Source organism: Selaginella moellendorffii, unplaced genomic scaffold (genome assembly GCF_000143415.4).
Source record: "Selaginella moellendorffii unplaced genomic scaffold, v1.0 SELMOscaffold_0, whole genome shotgun sequence".
Classification (NCBI taxonomy): Eukaryota; Viridiplantae; Streptophyta; class Lycopodiopsida; order Selaginellales; family Selaginellaceae; genus Selaginella; species Selaginella moellendorffii.
The window spans coordinates 437,235-452,360 of record NW_003314261.1 but is presented as its reverse complement, the minus strand read 5'-3'; the positions used below and the strand labels follow the sequence as shown (position 1 = coordinate 452,360).

At 46.9% G+C, this 15,126-nt stretch overlaps 4 protein-coding genes and 2 non-coding genes across 6 annotated transcripts; 5 read left to right on the top strand and 1 right to left on the bottom strand.

Moving 5' to 3' along the window:
* Positions 1–3: 3 nt before the first annotated feature.
* LOC9656238 lies at positions 4–2,662 on the top strand. The gene is made up of 11 exons (XM_024669464.1): positions 4–206; positions 258–406; positions 461–598; positions 648–758; positions 817–1,062; positions 1,112–1,312; positions 1,356–1,640; positions 1,695–1,811; positions 1,868–2,056; positions 2,110–2,544; positions 2,605–2,662. Exons 1-11 carry the CDS (start codon positions 23–25, stop codon positions 2,626–2,628), a joined length of 2,079 nt encoding a protein of 692 aa, XP_024525232.1. The 5' UTR covers positions 4–22; the 3' UTR covers positions 2,629–2,662.
* A 2-nt stretch (positions 2,663–2,664) lies between these two features.
* On the top strand, positions 2,665–4,506 carry LOC9633255 (BTB/POZ domain-containing protein At3g05675). The gene is made up of 2 exons (XM_002960685.2): positions 2,665–4,256; positions 4,317–4,506. The coding sequence occupies exon 1, from the start codon at positions 2,744–2,746 to the stop codon at positions 4,250–4,252; it is 1,509 nt and encodes a 502-aa protein (XP_002960731.2). The 5' UTR covers positions 2,665–2,743; the 3' UTR covers positions 4,253–4,256; positions 4,317–4,506.
* A 73-nt stretch (positions 4,507–4,579) lies between these two features.
* On the top strand, positions 4,580–4,651 carry TRNAQ-CUG. The gene has a single exon. It is a non-coding gene; the product is annotated as a tRNA-Gln (tRNA).
* A 9-nt stretch (positions 4,652–4,660) lies between these two features.
* On the bottom strand, positions 4,661–5,874 carry LOC9656237 (RPM1-interacting protein 4). Its single transcript, XM_024669489.1, has 4 exons — positions 5,660–5,874; positions 5,151–5,588; positions 4,892–5,095; positions 4,661–4,822 (listed from the first exon to the last, which is right to left on the bottom strand). Exons 1-4 carry the CDS (start codon positions 5,663–5,665, stop codon positions 4,796–4,798), a joined length of 675 nt encoding a protein of 224 aa, XP_024525257.1. The 5' UTR covers positions 5,666–5,874; the 3' UTR covers positions 4,661–4,795.
* An 80-nt stretch (positions 5,875–5,954) lies between these two features.
* On the top strand, positions 5,955–9,226 carry LOC9656236 (serine/threonine-protein kinase STN8, chloroplastic). Its single transcript, XM_024669473.1, has 17 exons — positions 5,955–6,180; positions 6,229–6,316; positions 6,382–6,500; positions 6,571–6,659; positions 6,713–6,819; positions 6,873–6,953; positions 7,019–7,123; positions 7,177–7,282; positions 7,338–7,450; positions 7,506–7,664; positions 7,719–7,772; positions 7,837–7,939; positions 7,995–8,066; positions 8,124–8,425; positions 8,483–8,586; positions 8,635–8,845; positions 8,897–9,226. The coding sequence occupies exons 1-17, from the start codon at positions 6,026–6,028 to the stop codon at positions 8,927–8,929; spliced, it is 2,001 nt and encodes a 666-aa protein (XP_024525241.1). The 5' UTR covers positions 5,955–6,025; the 3' UTR covers positions 8,930–9,226.
* On the top strand, positions 9,022–9,094 carry TRNAA-AGC. The gene has a single exon. It is a non-coding gene; the product is annotated as a tRNA-Ala (tRNA).
* Positions 9,227–15,126: the final 5,900 nt, after the last annotated feature.

The following is a 15,126-nucleotide window of genomic DNA, read 5'->3' as shown; positions in this document are numbered from 1 at the left end:
TCCCTAGATTGAATGCTTGCCCATGGCGCTGGCGCTCGGAGCTTCTTCTTCACATGTCCTTTCGATTCCTCGCTCGGGAATCACATTTCTTTCATCGTGGCCTCCATCTTCATCCAGGATTAGCAGCACCGACGGCAGCAATGGCGCTCGGATTCTCACCGCGAGAGTGATTTCTTGCGGCACCAGGTTCACAGCTCTTGCCACTGGTAAGCTCAAGCGAACGCATTCTTTCTCGTTTGATGCTTTTTCTGGCACAGTGGATAAGAAATCTGTTGAATCGATTCAAGACGAAGACAAGGTCAGGGATGAGTTTGTGGAGGTGGGCGTTGTGATTAGAAAGCATGGAGTTCGTGGGGAGTTGCTCATTCGGTCCTCTACCGATTTCCCTCAAGAACGATTTGAGAAGGCAAGTTCTCTTTAGAAGAAAAACAATTTGTAAGTTTTATCTTGCTTCTTTCAGCCTGGGAAGCGATGGATGAAAATCTCCGAGAGAGGTGAAGAGACGATAGAGTGTGTGGATCTCGTCAGTGGAAGAAATCGAGCTGGCAAGCTACCGTGCTGGTTGCTTACGCTGAAAAATGTGGACTCGGTCGAGAAGGTAAGCTCAGATGTTCTTACTCTTTGACAAAATTTGTATTTTTTTTCAGGCTTCGAAGTATATTGGTGCTACCATGCTTGTCAAGCGTGACGAACGGCCTGCTCTGGAAGAAGGCGAGTTTTACATTCCAGATCTCATAGGCATGGACGTTTTTGTCCAGGTATGAATTTTGTTACTTCATGCTCATGCCTTGTTTACTTTACTATATTTTATGATAGAGCTCCATGGAAAACATTGGAACTATTGCTGATATGTGCAACTTTGGAGCCAGTGATTTGCTGCGTGTCCAACGAAATCCAGCTTCATCTGTTGGTGAGGGCCCTCTTATTTGGATTCCTTTTGTCGAAGCTATAGTTCCCGTGGTTGATATGGAGCAAAGGCGAGTGATAGTGGATCCTCCCGAGGGGCTACTGGAGCTGAATACGCCCGCGAAACGCAAGGAGAAAGCTGAAGCACGCAAAGAGGTAGGCCGAAAGTGAGTTCTATAATCTGCCGAATTAACGGTTCTTATAGGAGGTGAAAGCCATGCGGAAGTTGCAAATGAGAAAGAGTGGCTTAAAGAAAAGTCTGATAAAATCCAAGCAGGACCACCTTTTAGCAGGACTTTCTGTCGGCGAGCAAGAAGAGCGAGATTCGTTGCTGAAGGAGCTTTTGAACATCGACTTCAAAGCTCTTCAAGTGTCCTTTGTGAAAGCTTGCGAGCGTTCTAAAACGGTATGACCGTGCATATTTTTGCTGTTAATGTTCTCCTGTAAAGAACGAATGCAGGTTGAGTGGCTTCACCAAGATTCCCGAGATTCCCTTGGTTTCCAAGCAGGAGCTCGAGAGGTGGATGAAAGAAGGCACATATACGGGAGATGGCGAAACAAACAGTGGAAAAGGTTATTGGAAGCGGGGACTCGATGTTATTGCAAGCAATAGAGTGGCTGTTGCTTCCTTGATACGTCCGAATGACGACGGGGATCAAAAACTGGACAAACAAAAATCACGACTCCAGCTTCTTGCTCAACATCTTCGAACAATTGAAAACCTTGCTACGCTCGTGAGTGCTCTTGTTCATAAAAGGTAGTCTTCACCACTAACTGTGGGAGCGTAGGAATTTCCAGGAGACGTCTGCCAAATACCTTGGTTCATTTGTACCAGCTCGGATCTCATTGAACCGATTCGTTCACTTCTGGACGAAGAAGAATTCTTCGGGCTCCAATCCACGCAAGTAAGACTATAGCTAGCTTTTCAAGCTTAAGTTTCACGTTGTTTCTTTGAATGCAGGTCTGCGTTATAACCGTAGAAACAGTTCCCTGTTTTGACACAAACACAGTCGCTGGTGATCACCAGATATTGAGAATGTCACCATGGAAACTTTTGCAGTCGGTAACTGGCGATGGCGGAGTGCTGAAAGCTCTAGCTACTGAAGGCCTTACCTCAGAGTTTGCAGAGAAAGGTCTCGATTACTTACAGGCAAGGTTCTTTAAAAGCATTTTGGTCACCATCTTCTATATCTTTTTGTTCAGGTGCTGGATGATCCAACTTCACAGGCAAGGATAGCGGATCCCTTCCTTTTTGGATATGCAGAGGCACAAGCATCGGAGTTAACCATCCAAACGGTGGAATGGCAACCATCCATGGACGTCATTGGATTCCGAGAGCTCCAAAACGAGAACTCGCTTAGCTACGAGCTTGTGAGGCGCTACGCTTGCAAGGACAACAAGGACTTGGAGCTGTGCAGTGCTGCAAGTCCTCTTGGAGGCTACATTCTCTCGGTGTCATTCGCAAAGAAGCTCCATGACAGCGGCTTCAACTTCGAGCTTCACTCGACCTCGCCCTCGACTAGAACGTTCCCCGTCTACAGAGAAAAGGATGGCAAATGCGAGCTCGTGAAGGATTCAAGCGCGATGGTGCTTGAATCCTCGCTGCTGGACTGCATCGTCAAGTGCGAACCGCGCAAGGTACTCACAAAGTTCTCTCTTTTCTTTCATGGATTCATTCGTGTTCCTTGTTTGTCACAGGTTTCTATCGTAAAACTCGTGTAACGCAGCTCAAAGTTTTGTTTTTCTATAGTTCTCATCGTCTGTCGTGGATTGCATCATCGTGTGCCTGTAGCTCTCGGAATTTTTATCCAGGTAGCCAAGTTTTGAGCTGGACGGGATGGCGAAAGCTCGAGATAAAAGGATATTTCTCTTCGTCTCCAAACAAAAGATTAGGGTAGAGTGGATAATGGCGAAGAGGGACGAGATCGCGAGCGCCATGGCCAGGAAGCGGCAGCGCGTATCATCGTCTGGGAGCGACAGCAGCCGAGTGGGGCAGATCACAGGTAATGGCTTCCCCGCGAATCGAGAAGATTGCGCCGGGGACGAGCAGCAGCACCAGGAGCAGCTGCAAGAACAGGGTTCCAGGGATGTCAAGGTCGATCCAGACAAGGCGCGGATCATCTCCTTCGGCGAGGAATCCACCGCCGACGTCGTGGTGCATCTCATCGGCGACGAGGAGGAGAATGTGCTCCATCTCCACTCCCAAGTGCTCGCCAAATCGAGGTATTTCGCAGCGCTCCTGTCCGAGCGATGGAAAGGCGACGATCAGGCTTCCATGGCGGCCGAGCAAGAGCCTCCAAAGACGCATCTCAGGATCAACACCACTTCTCCCATGCCGGTCTACCTCGGGATCCTCAGGCTCTTCTACACGGAGAATTTCAGCGAGGCTATCGTGGATGTCCAGTCCGCATTGGCGCTTCTCCCAGTGACCGCCGAGCTTCTCTACGATGACTGCATGGCGCGGTGCTTGAAGTTCCTCGAGGCTGTTCCCTGGAGCAGGGAGGAGGAGCAGCAAATCCTCCAGCTTCTCAACTATCTCCAGCTCGAGGAGACGCCGGAGATCATCGCCAGGGTGATCCCCGGGAGTGACAGCGCCGTGGAGACGATGCTGAGCGAGCTCGTCTACGCCGCCACCCACAACCATCAGAACGCTGCGAGCGTGAAGCTCTTCGTGGGGAAGATCCTCGACAGCCACAAGTCGAGGGAGACTGTGAGGTTGGTCCTGGACAACGCTTTCAAGAATGGGCTCAAGACGGTCAAGGACTCGGTGGAGGAGTACTCGAGCCCGAACGTCCGCGGGAGGCACGACGAGATCGAAGCCATGCAGCGGCAGAATCTTCACACGGCGGTGGTGAGCGGGAGGCACTTGCTATGGCTTGTGGAACGGATGATCGAGCTCAAAGTCGCGGAGAATGCCGTGCTCGAGTGGAGCGAGCAGAGTTCCTTCACTGCCAACTTGAAGAGAGCTTTCATGGACGACGTCTGGAGGAACAATGTACCCGGCTTGCCCGCGGTTCTACTCCGGTGCACATCTCGCCTCGCTCAGGCCATGGTTACCGGATCCATCCTAGTTTCCAGGGAGGTGAGGAAGAAGATGGTGAGGGACTGGCTTCCAGTTCTCATAACTTCCAAGGAGAACGCAGTGTCGGCGAACTGCAACAAGCAGCTCCACCAGAATCTGGAGGAGGTGTTCCTCAAGCTCATCTCGACGCTTCCGGTTGGCGATGCTCAGGAGCTTCTCCAGCAGTGCCTGAGCTTCGCTTCTCGCGGGCTGGACGAGAGCTCGAACCTGGCCATGGCTTTTGCGACGTGGTTCCGACGAGCAGGCGCTAGCGAAAACTCGTGAAAACGTTCGTCTTTGCGCATTTGGTCTTCGATCGTCTCTGATTGTCTCTTGGGCTCTTGCGCAGTGCGTCAATGCTGGATGGCGTGTCTTTCGTCAAAGAGGAAGCTTTTAGCGTTTGTGGGGGTAAGCCTTTCGCTTTTGTACAGTCTCTTTTGTGAATCGCTTGCATGAAATATAGTTGAGCGCTTCGCTCAACATACGTTCGTAAGTATAGATCATATCAAGAAGAAGAAGAATCGTTTGAGCTTTTGGGACCGAGCAAGCTATAACTTTGGTTTCTCTTAAGCGTTTCCCCAGAACAAGAAAAAAACTCTCTTTGCGAAAAATGGTTTCGTGGTCTAGTGGTGATGACACTGGACTCTGAATCCAGTAACCCGAGTTCGAATCTCGGCGAAACCTCTTCTAAGCTTTGCATGAAAAAAATCTCTTCCTTTATGGTTTGTGTACATACCTTACTTATGGTCTTTTGGCAACAATGGTCTCTTTCTATCAATCACAAAAATGGTAGCACTATAGTTTTCACTGTCTGTCGCCATGGATCAATCAGCCAAAGCAGCAAAACCAGTTGCTCTGCAAGGAAGAAAGAATCGAAACAGTCAAAGAATTTCTTTTTTCTCCAATTGAGTCGCGAGGACTTACTTGCTGCTTGCGACCGGGATGAGCTCCTCCTCCTCGTCCATAGCCATGCTGCTGATGATCCGGAGCACTGTCCTGTTGAATTCTTCCCGGCTGCCGCTCGTTCCTCGCATTGTTAAAGATTGTCGTGAAGCCCTCTCCCGACGATGGATCCTTGGGATCCCAGTCCCCGAATTTGGGCAATGCAGGCGCGTTCCTCTCGGGAATCTGTGCCAGCAAGCGATCCAAAACCGTGAAATCCAGCTGCCCAAGATCTTCTTACCTTGGCTTGCGGATGGAGCGGCGATCGATGGATGTCTGATCCATTGTAGCGCCGGTTGCTATCGGAGGACGAGGATGGAGTTCTTCCCACCATAGCAGGTGATTGCCGGTAGCGCGCGGGCGATTCCATGTATTTCTTGAATTCCCCGTCCTCCCTGCTGCCAATTCGTTGCTCCGTGCGCGATCTTCGCGCTGGATCCGTCGGATTGTCTTGTTGATGCTGGTGCTGTTCTTGGCGATGGGGCGATTTTGGGGCAACAGTGGCAGGCGGTGGAGGAAACGCTCCAAATGCTTCTGGGTTCTCGGATGGATCATTTGGGTTGATCAATCGGCCGCCTCTTCCAGCTCTGGCCGACTCGAACACCTTGGTGTAGGGCGCGTGATCGTTGGGATCCCAATTCCCAAATCGCGGGACGTGAGACCCAGCTCTATTCCTTTGCTGCAAACAAACCCACCAATCAATCAATCAATCGATCCAGTCGATCGACCCATCAAGCTACTGCTACTCACTGCCATCGCGATCGATCGATGTCCCGAAGAAAAAAATCTCGCGAAGTATCGATTCCTGGCTTGCGATTGCTGGCTAAGTGATCTATGATCGATCTCTGCCCAGAGATCTCAGCGAGAGAGGCACAAGACCTAGAAATCTAATAATGCTGTTCGTGCGCCTCCTTCGTGTTGGCAGAATAGACCATTGGCGAGTATGACACGGTCATTCCAAGCCGGCACGCTTGTCTAGATCACACGGCTATACGCGCTAACACGTGGCAGCATCTTAGCTGACAGAACCCTAAACGGCGGGATTTATTTTGCGATCCAAGAATCGCAATCTTATCGCCTAGCTGTGGTGCGGGAGGGGCGGCGATCTCTGGCGCCATGACGTCCTACGCTGCCGCATTGGGATCGCCATGGCTTGGACGTCCGATCCAGCTGCGCAAGCTCCGAGGAGGTTCCCGGGGTCGTATTTCCAGCGCCAGCGCTGGATTCCGGGTGAGCGTCGCGAGCTTGGAGCGCAGTATGATGGAATCCAGGCAAGGAATTTCTTAGATGTCGATATTTTGTCGATCGATCCTGGGCAGTGTCGGGAATGCATTGCGGGAGAGTGGTCTTTTTTTCCATAAGACGATCTTGCAAGACTCGTTGGAAGTGCTTCCCAGCTCGCAGACTGTAAGCGTGGATTTCTTCCTTTTGTGGTACTCGTTTGATTGAAACGTTTTTTTTTTTTGGTCAAGTCTCTGGAATGGTGGGCTGTCGCAGCACCGGCAATGCTTTGGTTCTTGCTGGCTTCTCCTGGCGGCATTTCTGGCGTTGTTGACTTCCTCGCTTCTCCTTTGCATGCTCGTCGTCAAAGGTTTTCGACTTCCAAGTTTATAACTCTGTTGCTCAACGCAGCGTGTGTTTTCTTTGTTTCATCGTAATAGGGAATTCCCAGCCAATGAAGTTGAGGTTGGAAGACGCATTGGAGAAGGATCGTTCGGAATCGTCTATGATGGATACATTGGCCGAGGAAGTAAGAGCCTGGGTGTTTTGATACCAACAGGTTGATTTTTGGAGTTTTGGCAGCCAATGGCGACGAGGGCATGCATGTCATTTTGAAGAAAGCGAAAGCTCAAGTTTCGGGCTCTTCAGAAATGCACAATACGGAAGTGTACATGAACCGGTACTTGCAGGTAAATTTGGTCAAGAGAGAGAGAGAGAGAGTCATATTGTTGTTGTTTTGTAGAGAAACGCGCCAGAGGCTGTGGCTGATTTTCTGGGAACGGTGCGAGTCAAGCAGGATCAAGTCAAAAGAAAGTTAACAGAGGTACGAGATACAGAGTGGCGACTGAGACCCGCGTCTAAGATTGCTGCATTGCATTTTCTGTCCAGGGGCTGTGGCTAGTGTGGAAGTTTCAAGGCTACCATACGTTGAATCACTACATGAAACAAAAGACATTTCCAGAGAATCTCTCAAAGCAACTTCTCGGAGACAGTGTAAGGTTGTATGCCTTGGCTAATATCAGATGTTGGTAACAGGGTTGTTTTAGGCCACAAACAAGCGTTATGGCTCTACAAACCAACGACAAAATGCTCTAATTCTCCGAACTATAATGACTCACTTGTTATATAACCTACAACAAATCCATGGAACCGGTAAGCATGTTTGCAGCCGAATGTCTTTTAGATCTTGTTCTTACTTTATCCCCAGGCGTTGTGCACCGTGATGTAAAGCCATTAAATCTAATTCTCGCTGGCGATACGGATACTTTTAAGCTCGTTGACCTTGGCGCATGTGTCAATCTACGGTCCGGTTACAATTACGTAAGTGATGAATTTTTCGCAAATCATGCTTTTCAAATGAAAATTTCAAGTACAGGTTCCAAACGAAACAATCATGGACCCAGATTATGCACCTCCTGAGCAGTACGTCATGCCGACGAGAACGCCAAGGCTTCCTCCTGATCCACTTTGCTCGCTAATCTCGCCACTCATCTGGCTTTTGAATACTCCAGATCGTTTTGACGTATTCTCAGCTGTAAGTCTCAATACGCGTGTTTTCTCTTCAACTTCTAATTAGCTTTCGTTACAGGGTTTGGTGATGATGCAGTTGTCTGTAAAATCTTTGCGACATGAGAGTGCGATGGTAATCTTTGCAGATCAAAATTTCGTGTGTTACGAGCTTATGGAGGGACGTGGCTTAACTGCAGAAGCACTTTTCTGGAGAACTTAAGCGCGCAGGATACGATTTGAACAAGTGGAGGAAAAAATGTCAAGTTCCGAAGGAAGAGTTTTCCCTTTTGGATGCTGATGGTAATGATAATTGCGGCTTTACTGGATATCATTTAACTGTTTGTGTAATGTGAAGATGGCGCTGGCTGGGAGCTTGTAACTGCTTTGCTTCAACCGCGGCACGACAAGGCATTCATGATTTGGCCCAGTAAGACTGAAGCATGCATGCTAGCAGTTACTCTTGATCTGATTATTTATTTTCCAGGCCTTGTGAGAGGTCGTCCTTCTGCAGCAGCTGCACTGAAGCACCGTTTCTTTAGAGGGACTCGTCGTGTGGAGCCGATCAAGATTGAATTTCCGAAGTTTCCTCCTAACTTCGAACCAGCGGCTGTCCCGATGGCTGCCCTTTCCCTGATGGCAGAATCTGGTGCTGGAATCAAAGTGTTACAAGAGAAAGTGGTGGGCGAAATGGCTACTAAACTCAAGAGCCCAGAGTTCACATATGCTATTACAGCAGCTATTCCCATAGCTGCGTTGATCTGTTTGGGATTATCTTCGGGCTGGATGGTAAGTTTCTTTTCTTTCAGTTTGATTTCCGATAATACTTTCTTCTATTGGAAACAGCTGATGCAAGGGCTTCAAACGTCAGCACAGTTGTCCTACGGGGTCAGCCAGAATCTTGGGATAACTGGCCCAGCCTCGGCTGCGTTTTGCCTTTTCGTTCTCAAGTAAGTTACTTTGCGGATCATTTATGTGACTGACATCTCCAAATGCAGGCAATTGCTCGTCGGTTCAGCGGCTAAAACCAACAAAAACGACCAGCGGAGTACCAGCACCGGACTTGCGAGCGTTTCCGGCTATGGTGAAGTGAGAAGACTAGCGGAAGAAGTTGGAGCCTTGGACACTCGCCTGGGCTCGCTTGAAGCGCTGGTGACAATCGACAGTGGAGAGTCACTGGAAGACAAGCACTATCAGCAAATTGCTCGGGTTTGTATACATGTTTGTTCTCTTCGTGGTCTCATCTAAGTTTTGTTGCAGATGCAAAGCCTGTTGGCGCAACCGCAGCGATAACTTGTAAGTGGCTTCTATTCTCAACTTCGTTCTCAGGGAAATCAATCATCCATGCCTTGAGAATAGCTTTGCAAAATTTATCTTTGTGCTAAGGGGATGTAGCTCAGATGGTAGAGCGCTCGCTTAGCATGCGAGAGGCACCGGGATCGATACCCGGCATCTCCAAGTCCCGGCAGGCATGTCAACCCCAAAGTTTCAAGAATTAAGTTTTCCAAATATCGGCGCGAACGACCATCCTTTTTTTTATCGTTCCTGGTGCACGAGATTCGACAGTGATTTAACAGGTCCGATTCATGACTTCGCGAGCTCTTCGGAGCAGGGAACTTTAGAACTTTAGAACTTTAAAACTTTAGAACTTTAGAACTTTAGAACTTGTCGTCGCATTTGCTTTGTTATCTCGTTCGTTTGCTTTCACGTCGCGCTCTACGTCTTCCTCTCCTGCCGCGGAGGTGAAAGTCAATCTCCTCTACAAGAAGTCCGATCGCACTGTTCCCTTCCTCGAGGCAAAGAAAGACTTCGTTGATCTCCTCATGAGCTTTCTCGTGCTTCCGGTGGGGTCTGTGATCAGGCTCCTTCGAGAAGATGGATCAGTCGAGCATGGAAGTTAGCAAGACCGTTCTCACCGATCTGGTGACGGATGCTTCCGCGTTTCGGGGAGGAAAGATTCTTACCTTAGAAGGGCCGGATTCCACTGCTCCGGTCTACAAGTGTGGGCGTCAAAACTGCTGCAATTTCAGCGCTGGCAGTACACACTTCTCATGCCATCCTGATTATTCTCATCAAGTGCTGAAGATAGGAAAATCCCCTCAAACTACTGGCTACGTCAAGGACAATGTGATCTTCATGATCACCGTCGAGCTCGAAGTCTACCCGACTTCCACGATCAAGAGCATCGTCCTGCTCAACACGCTCAAGGTGAAAACTATGGCCGACCTCGAGAGTATTGAGGTCAGCGTGGGCGTTAACGAGGTAAATTCTCAGTTTCTTCTTTTTGTTCTCCCTGCTCAAGGCGTCACTGCTTTCAAAGACTGTGCTCAACGACGTCTTCAAACCTTACGTACAGCGATCTTATTTTAATTCCTAGAATAATCATGCCATGGTTTTGAAATCTTGTTCTTGTTCTTAGTTCGGGAAGGCATTCAACACTAAAAGAGAAAATCATGACAAGTTTGTGAGAAAACCATGGGACATTCCCCATGTTTTCACTATCCATACTCTCAATTTCTTGTCCGAACTTGCAGAGGAATGGGTGCTCCATCCTGGGCATGCGCTGCTGGAGATTCCAGAAGACGATCTTGCGGATATTTTTTCCTGGAGTTTAGGCAATATGCTTTAGTTTCCGCTGGCTTCTTTTGACGGCATTCTGGCGTTGAAGACTTCTTCGCTTCTCCTTTCTTGAGTTCTAAAATTTGTTGCTCAACATTTTTTTCTCTGATAGGAAATTTCCAGGTTGGAAGCACTTGGCAATGCAACTTCCAAGTCAGATCAACTAAGCAACAGAGTAGTTGGTAATCAATTCCAATGTTTCTTTTCTTGTGTTTGCACATAATTTTATATTTATTTTACAGTGAAATATCACTACTTAAAATAGAAAAGATAAAAATATCTAAAAATTTGCTATTTCATTTTGTAATTTAATTACAAACTACTCTAAGTGATAAGATATAAATAGATTATCTTAGCTACTGATACAAGTTACGAGAATTTGGGGAATTTTCAATTTTCAGCTCCAAGCTTTCAAGGACTCAAATAAAAGTTTACTAACCTATTGGATGTTGTTTAAGCAGGTTAATAAATTATAAGCATGTATATATTTATAAACAGAGGATTAATATAAATATATTTAAACCCTTAGATAGTAGAATATACCAAAATATCCAGGTATATTCTAAATAGATTTACTATTTTTAAACTATGACATGGCTATAGAGAGTGGTGAACTTAGTGCGAAAATCAGATATATCTACATGATTTACCAATTTATACTATATACTATATATTAGCCCTAAGTAGTAAAGCAAACCAAAAATTAAATTCACTAGCCCATATTTATACTAGGATCTTATTTTCTTGTTTTACAGTGTAATGATTTTCTATAAATAAATAATGATTCATATAGTAAAACTTTTATATATTCAACTTGAGAGAGAGAGAGAGAGTTTAGATCCCTAATCTAGAAGCTAATCACATTGAAAGATAATCAAAATTGTGAGCTGCAAGGCCCATATATAAAGATATACAAAAATGTACATACTTAATTAGCCCAAAGACCAATTACATTGGTTTAAATTTAAATCATCCCTGAATTTTGTTTATTTCAATAATTTTATGTGTCCAACTCAGAGTCGTAACTCGTCCTTCATAGCTGCTCGATCAGCAGGAGAGCGCGCCATGACTAGGTCAACCTCGTTCCCAACATCGGAAAGCCTCACATCCGAGTACGACGTCATTCCGGTGACATATCGCACATGAATAAAGTTACCTGCCGACATCGCCAACATCTCCTGTTTCCATTGTACCCTGTTGCCGCTATAGATTTCCGCTAGGACAGCTTTCGCACCTATAAACTCATGTTGCACTATCTTCTTGCAAATTGACTCATACTTCTCGGGAGAGAAGCCCATCGCAGGTGTAGCTGCAAGGCCCATTTGGATCGTTCCAAGGCTATTGCACATAACAGAATGAGCTGCTACCTTCCAGCTGATGGGGTTGTGAGCAGCAGCGCGAGCACACAGATTAAGGAGCAGAGGAGACCCACCACATACCTCGTAGATGTCCTTCCAATCAGAGTCTCCAAACGCTGGAGGGAGTGTCCTGCCAGCAGCCGGAATAGAGTGACCATCAAAGAACGTACGTGCATCAGATTCTGGAAAGTATCCCACACCAAACGGCTCCCAGTGTCCAGGATTGAACATGTCCCGGAGCCATACCCTGAAGAAGTCGTCCGAGCTACTGAGTATAAGATACGCCCTGTTATCCTGCTTCACCAGAGCCCTGAAGAAGCCAAAGAAGGTCTCAAGATCTTCCTTTTCCCACTTCTTCAGCTTATCAACCTGGTCGAAGATGAAGATTGGATACGTCATTTTAGTTCGGCCGATTAGTGCAGAGAAGGCGTGCATCACCTTGGCCAGATCGCTTGCCTTAGCCTCGTTACCAAGCGGAAGAAGCTCTAAGACATCTTTCAGCGCTATGTCCACACCGAGACTCCTGCCGGCTCTCTTGAGGGTGACGGCACTCAATCCCTGCTCCACCCTTTTCGCCCAACTCATCAACACATCTGTCCATCGCCAAAACATTTTCCGCACTTGGTCCGCTGCATCCTGAGGACTGCCCCACGCGTCCGTCCTCATGTCAAAGTAGAACACTGGAGAAGTGGCCGCCAACTCCTCGTCCGAAAGCCAAATCTCCTTCAGCCGCTTGAGCAGCTTAGTTTTCCCACAATCATTTGGCCCAATAACCATGGTCACAGCCACCGGACGAGTAGCCAGGCGTGCCTGCAATGCCCTCAGCTCCACCTGGCGATTGAAGAAGCTTCCGTCGCCATCTTCCAGCACCACAGCTTGCAGGCCCTCGACCTTTGCAGCACGCGCATCCCAATCCAAACCACTGACCTCGCCACTGGACATTGCCGGTATCAATTAGGGCTCCAGATCCAGCCGTCCATTGATAAGAATCTAACGGTTTGGATTTATGCTACCAGAAGATGTTCGGTTTGCGATCCACAGATCCTCGGTTTCCTTGTCGGAAACAGATCTTCTCGCAAGGACTCGCTGCTTGCAGGACCTCTGCTGTGATGCCATTTTTCTCAGGTGCTTTGTGACAAGGTAGCCGCTGGATCAGATATCATCGATCTGCGAGACATAGTTTCATTAAATATCATTGAGAAGTGTGACTTTCTTGCGTTTGCAGAAAATCACGTGAGCATGAGCATGTAGGTCGTGAATGTGGTCTCATTAAGCGTGCTAGGTACAAATGTCCGTTTTTTACGCTTGCATAAACACCAAAAAGTCTTGTGGAATCTTTCAGCATGTGGATGATGTTGGTTCATAGCCTGTTGTTATTTAAGCCTAGCTTCCTAGCAGTCATTATCCCACCACTTGCTCTTGGGAAGTGTGGCAGCTGGAATCTTTGTTTGACTGCCAATGTTTCTTGGGCAGCCTGAATGAGCATAGCAGTGTCTGGGTGAAGATTTCCACTTTGATTGGTTGCTGTTGATGCTGAAGTTTGTGGCAATTTAATACAGCTTTCTCACATGACAATACAGTTATGGAAACAAGAAAGTGAGAATAAAATAAATAACTTAAATCATATAATAATATAGCTATAAAACTCAATTCTTCTCTTCCTCAAGAATGTTATCTAAGTCATAATTAAAACTCAAAAACCCTCTCTACACATCATCCTTAATTTCCCATGTAACTTTGTCCATGGAATAACCATTCCACTGAACTAATAATTCCCTAGTTATCTTCTGGCATGAGTTCACTAATCTTTAAGCAAAAATATTGGCCGGATTAGCTTTCTCAACATCAATCTTTAGTACCTAGATGATGAATTAATCCATGATATTACTAGAGTGTAAACATGCTTTAAGATTGCTCATATAGAATGTTGGATAAATCTTTAAACTAGCTAATAAATCCAAAGTGTAAGCAAAATCCCTTATATATTGTAAAATTGTCTAAGACCTATAATACTGTGGAGACAACTTAGCATTACCACCTCCTTTTAAAAACTATTATGCATCTGACAACTTAAAAAAAACTTTGTCACCAACTTTATATTCCTAATGACGATGATACTCATTAACCAATCTTTTGTCTCAATCTTGAGTTTGGCTCAGATTCAACTTTACCAACTTAAGCTTGATTTGTATATCCTCCAGGAAATCACAAATATGATACACCTAAACCAAAGCCAAACTCAAACTCACAGGAGATTTAAACTCATAACCATATATTTATGAGACACAAATCCCAAAGCCCCAAAGTGAAGCCGAAAAGGTGCCACATGGTAATGGCCGAAATGAAAGCCAAACAAGTTAACATGTTTAGACCAAAAGTTCCGACTTGAAAAATCAAGAGTGGGAGTGGAACTCCCAACGAAGTGCTCGAGAAATGAGCACAAAGCAAGCAGTAAGTGAGTCTCTAGACAAGGGACATAAGAGGACCCAAAATGGAATCCGATATGGACCCAAAATGGAGTCCGAGATGGACCCGAGATGGAGTTTAAGATGGAGTCCGAGATGAACCCGAGATGGAGTTTGAGATGGAGTCTGAGATGGACCCGAGATGGAGCCCGAGATGGAGTCTAAGATGGACCCGAGATGGAGTCCAAGATGGAGTCTAAGATGGAGTTCAAGATGGAGTCCAAGATGGATCCGAGATGGACCCGAGATAGAGTCCAAGATGGAGTCCGAGATGGACTCAAAATGGAGTTTGAGATGGACCATAGATAGAGTCCAAGATGGACCCTAGATGGAGTCCGAGATGGAGTCCGAGATGGAGTCCAAGATGGAACCAAGACCGAGACCGAGACCGAGACCAAGTCTGAGTCCGAGTCCGAGTCTGAATACTAATACAAGTTGTTGGGTGAAAGCCTAAAGCGATTGTCCCTCAAGGGGGAGTGTGGGGGTTGGACCCCAATGGAGCCAGTTTGGCTCAGGAAGGCTGTACCCAGGTGTTGGGTGACAGATAACCACTAGGAAGTCCAAAGCTAGAATGAATACAGACCGATAAGTGGGGTAGCTTGATAAAGTGTTCAAAAGCCGGCTTTAGTTCCCCCGGAAGATCAAATGGTCGATGCTCCTAGTCCAAGCGTGGGTAGCATTACCTACTTAAATACTTGGCGTGGCTCAACAGAACCTCGCTCTAAGCCCATGGCTAAAGCACCCAAAGGCAGAAGGCAGAGAGAATACCCACGAGGCTTGCGTAGGGCCATGTGTTCCAAAATGTCATCCCAAAGTCGTAGACTATGAAAAGGAAGAAGAGTAGTTTTCTGGTGTAGTGACCAAGGATACGGTTATGTGGGGGGGAAGTCCCAGAGGACCATAGGACTTAATGGTCGGGTCTATGGGCCTTGATCTAATCGCAATGTTGGCGAACACGGCCATGAATAAAAAAAGATTTGGTAGGGACTGAAAAAGGGATATTAAGGAAGGTCATTCCCCATGCCTGTAGTATCCTAAGGATGCAAAG

What these genes read in the sequence shown, in the direction of transcription:
- LOC9656238 (XM_024669464.1), top strand. Translation starts at nt 23, where the DNA reads ATGGCGCTGGCGCTCGGAGCTTCTTCTTCACATGTCCTTTCGATTCCT. An exon ending in GTTCACAGCTCTTGCCACTG is followed by an intron (nt 207 to 257) that starts GTAAGCTCAAGC and finishes TTTCTGGCACAG; the next exon opens with TGGATAAGAAATCTGTTGAA. An exon ending in TCGGGCTCCAATCCACGCAA is followed by an intron (nt 1,812 to 1,867) that starts GTAAGACTATAG and finishes CTTTGAATGCAG; the next exon opens with GTCTGCGTTATAACCGTAGA.
- LOC9633255 (XM_002960685.2), top strand. Translation starts at nt 2,744, where the DNA reads ATGGCGAAAGCTCGAGATAAAAGGATATTTCTCTTCGTCTCCAAACAA.
- LOC9656237 (XM_024669489.1), bottom strand. An exon ending in CGCTCCATCCGCAAGCCAAG is followed by an intron (nt 5,096 to 5,150) that starts GTAAGAAGATCT and finishes TTGCTGGCACAG; the next exon opens with ATTCCCGAGAGGAACGCGCC. An exon ending in ATCCCGGTCGCAAGCAGCAA is followed by an intron (nt 4,823 to 4,891) that starts GTAAGTCCTCGC and finishes TCTTCCTTGCAG; the next exon opens with AGCAACTGGTTTTGCTGCTT.
- LOC9656236 (XM_024669473.1), top strand. Translation starts at nt 6,026, where the DNA reads ATGACGTCCTACGCTGCCGCATTGGGATCGCCATGGCTTGGACGTCCG. An exon ending in TGCTTCCCAGCTCGCAGACT is followed by an intron (nt 6,317 to 6,381) that starts GTAAGCGTGGAT and finishes TTTTTGGTCAAG; the next exon opens with TCTCTGGAATGGTGGGCTGT. An exon ending in AGCAACTTCTCGGAGACAGT is followed by an intron (nt 7,124 to 7,176) that starts GTAAGGTTGTAT and finishes GGGTTGTTTTAG; the next exon opens with GCCACAAACAAGCGTTATGG.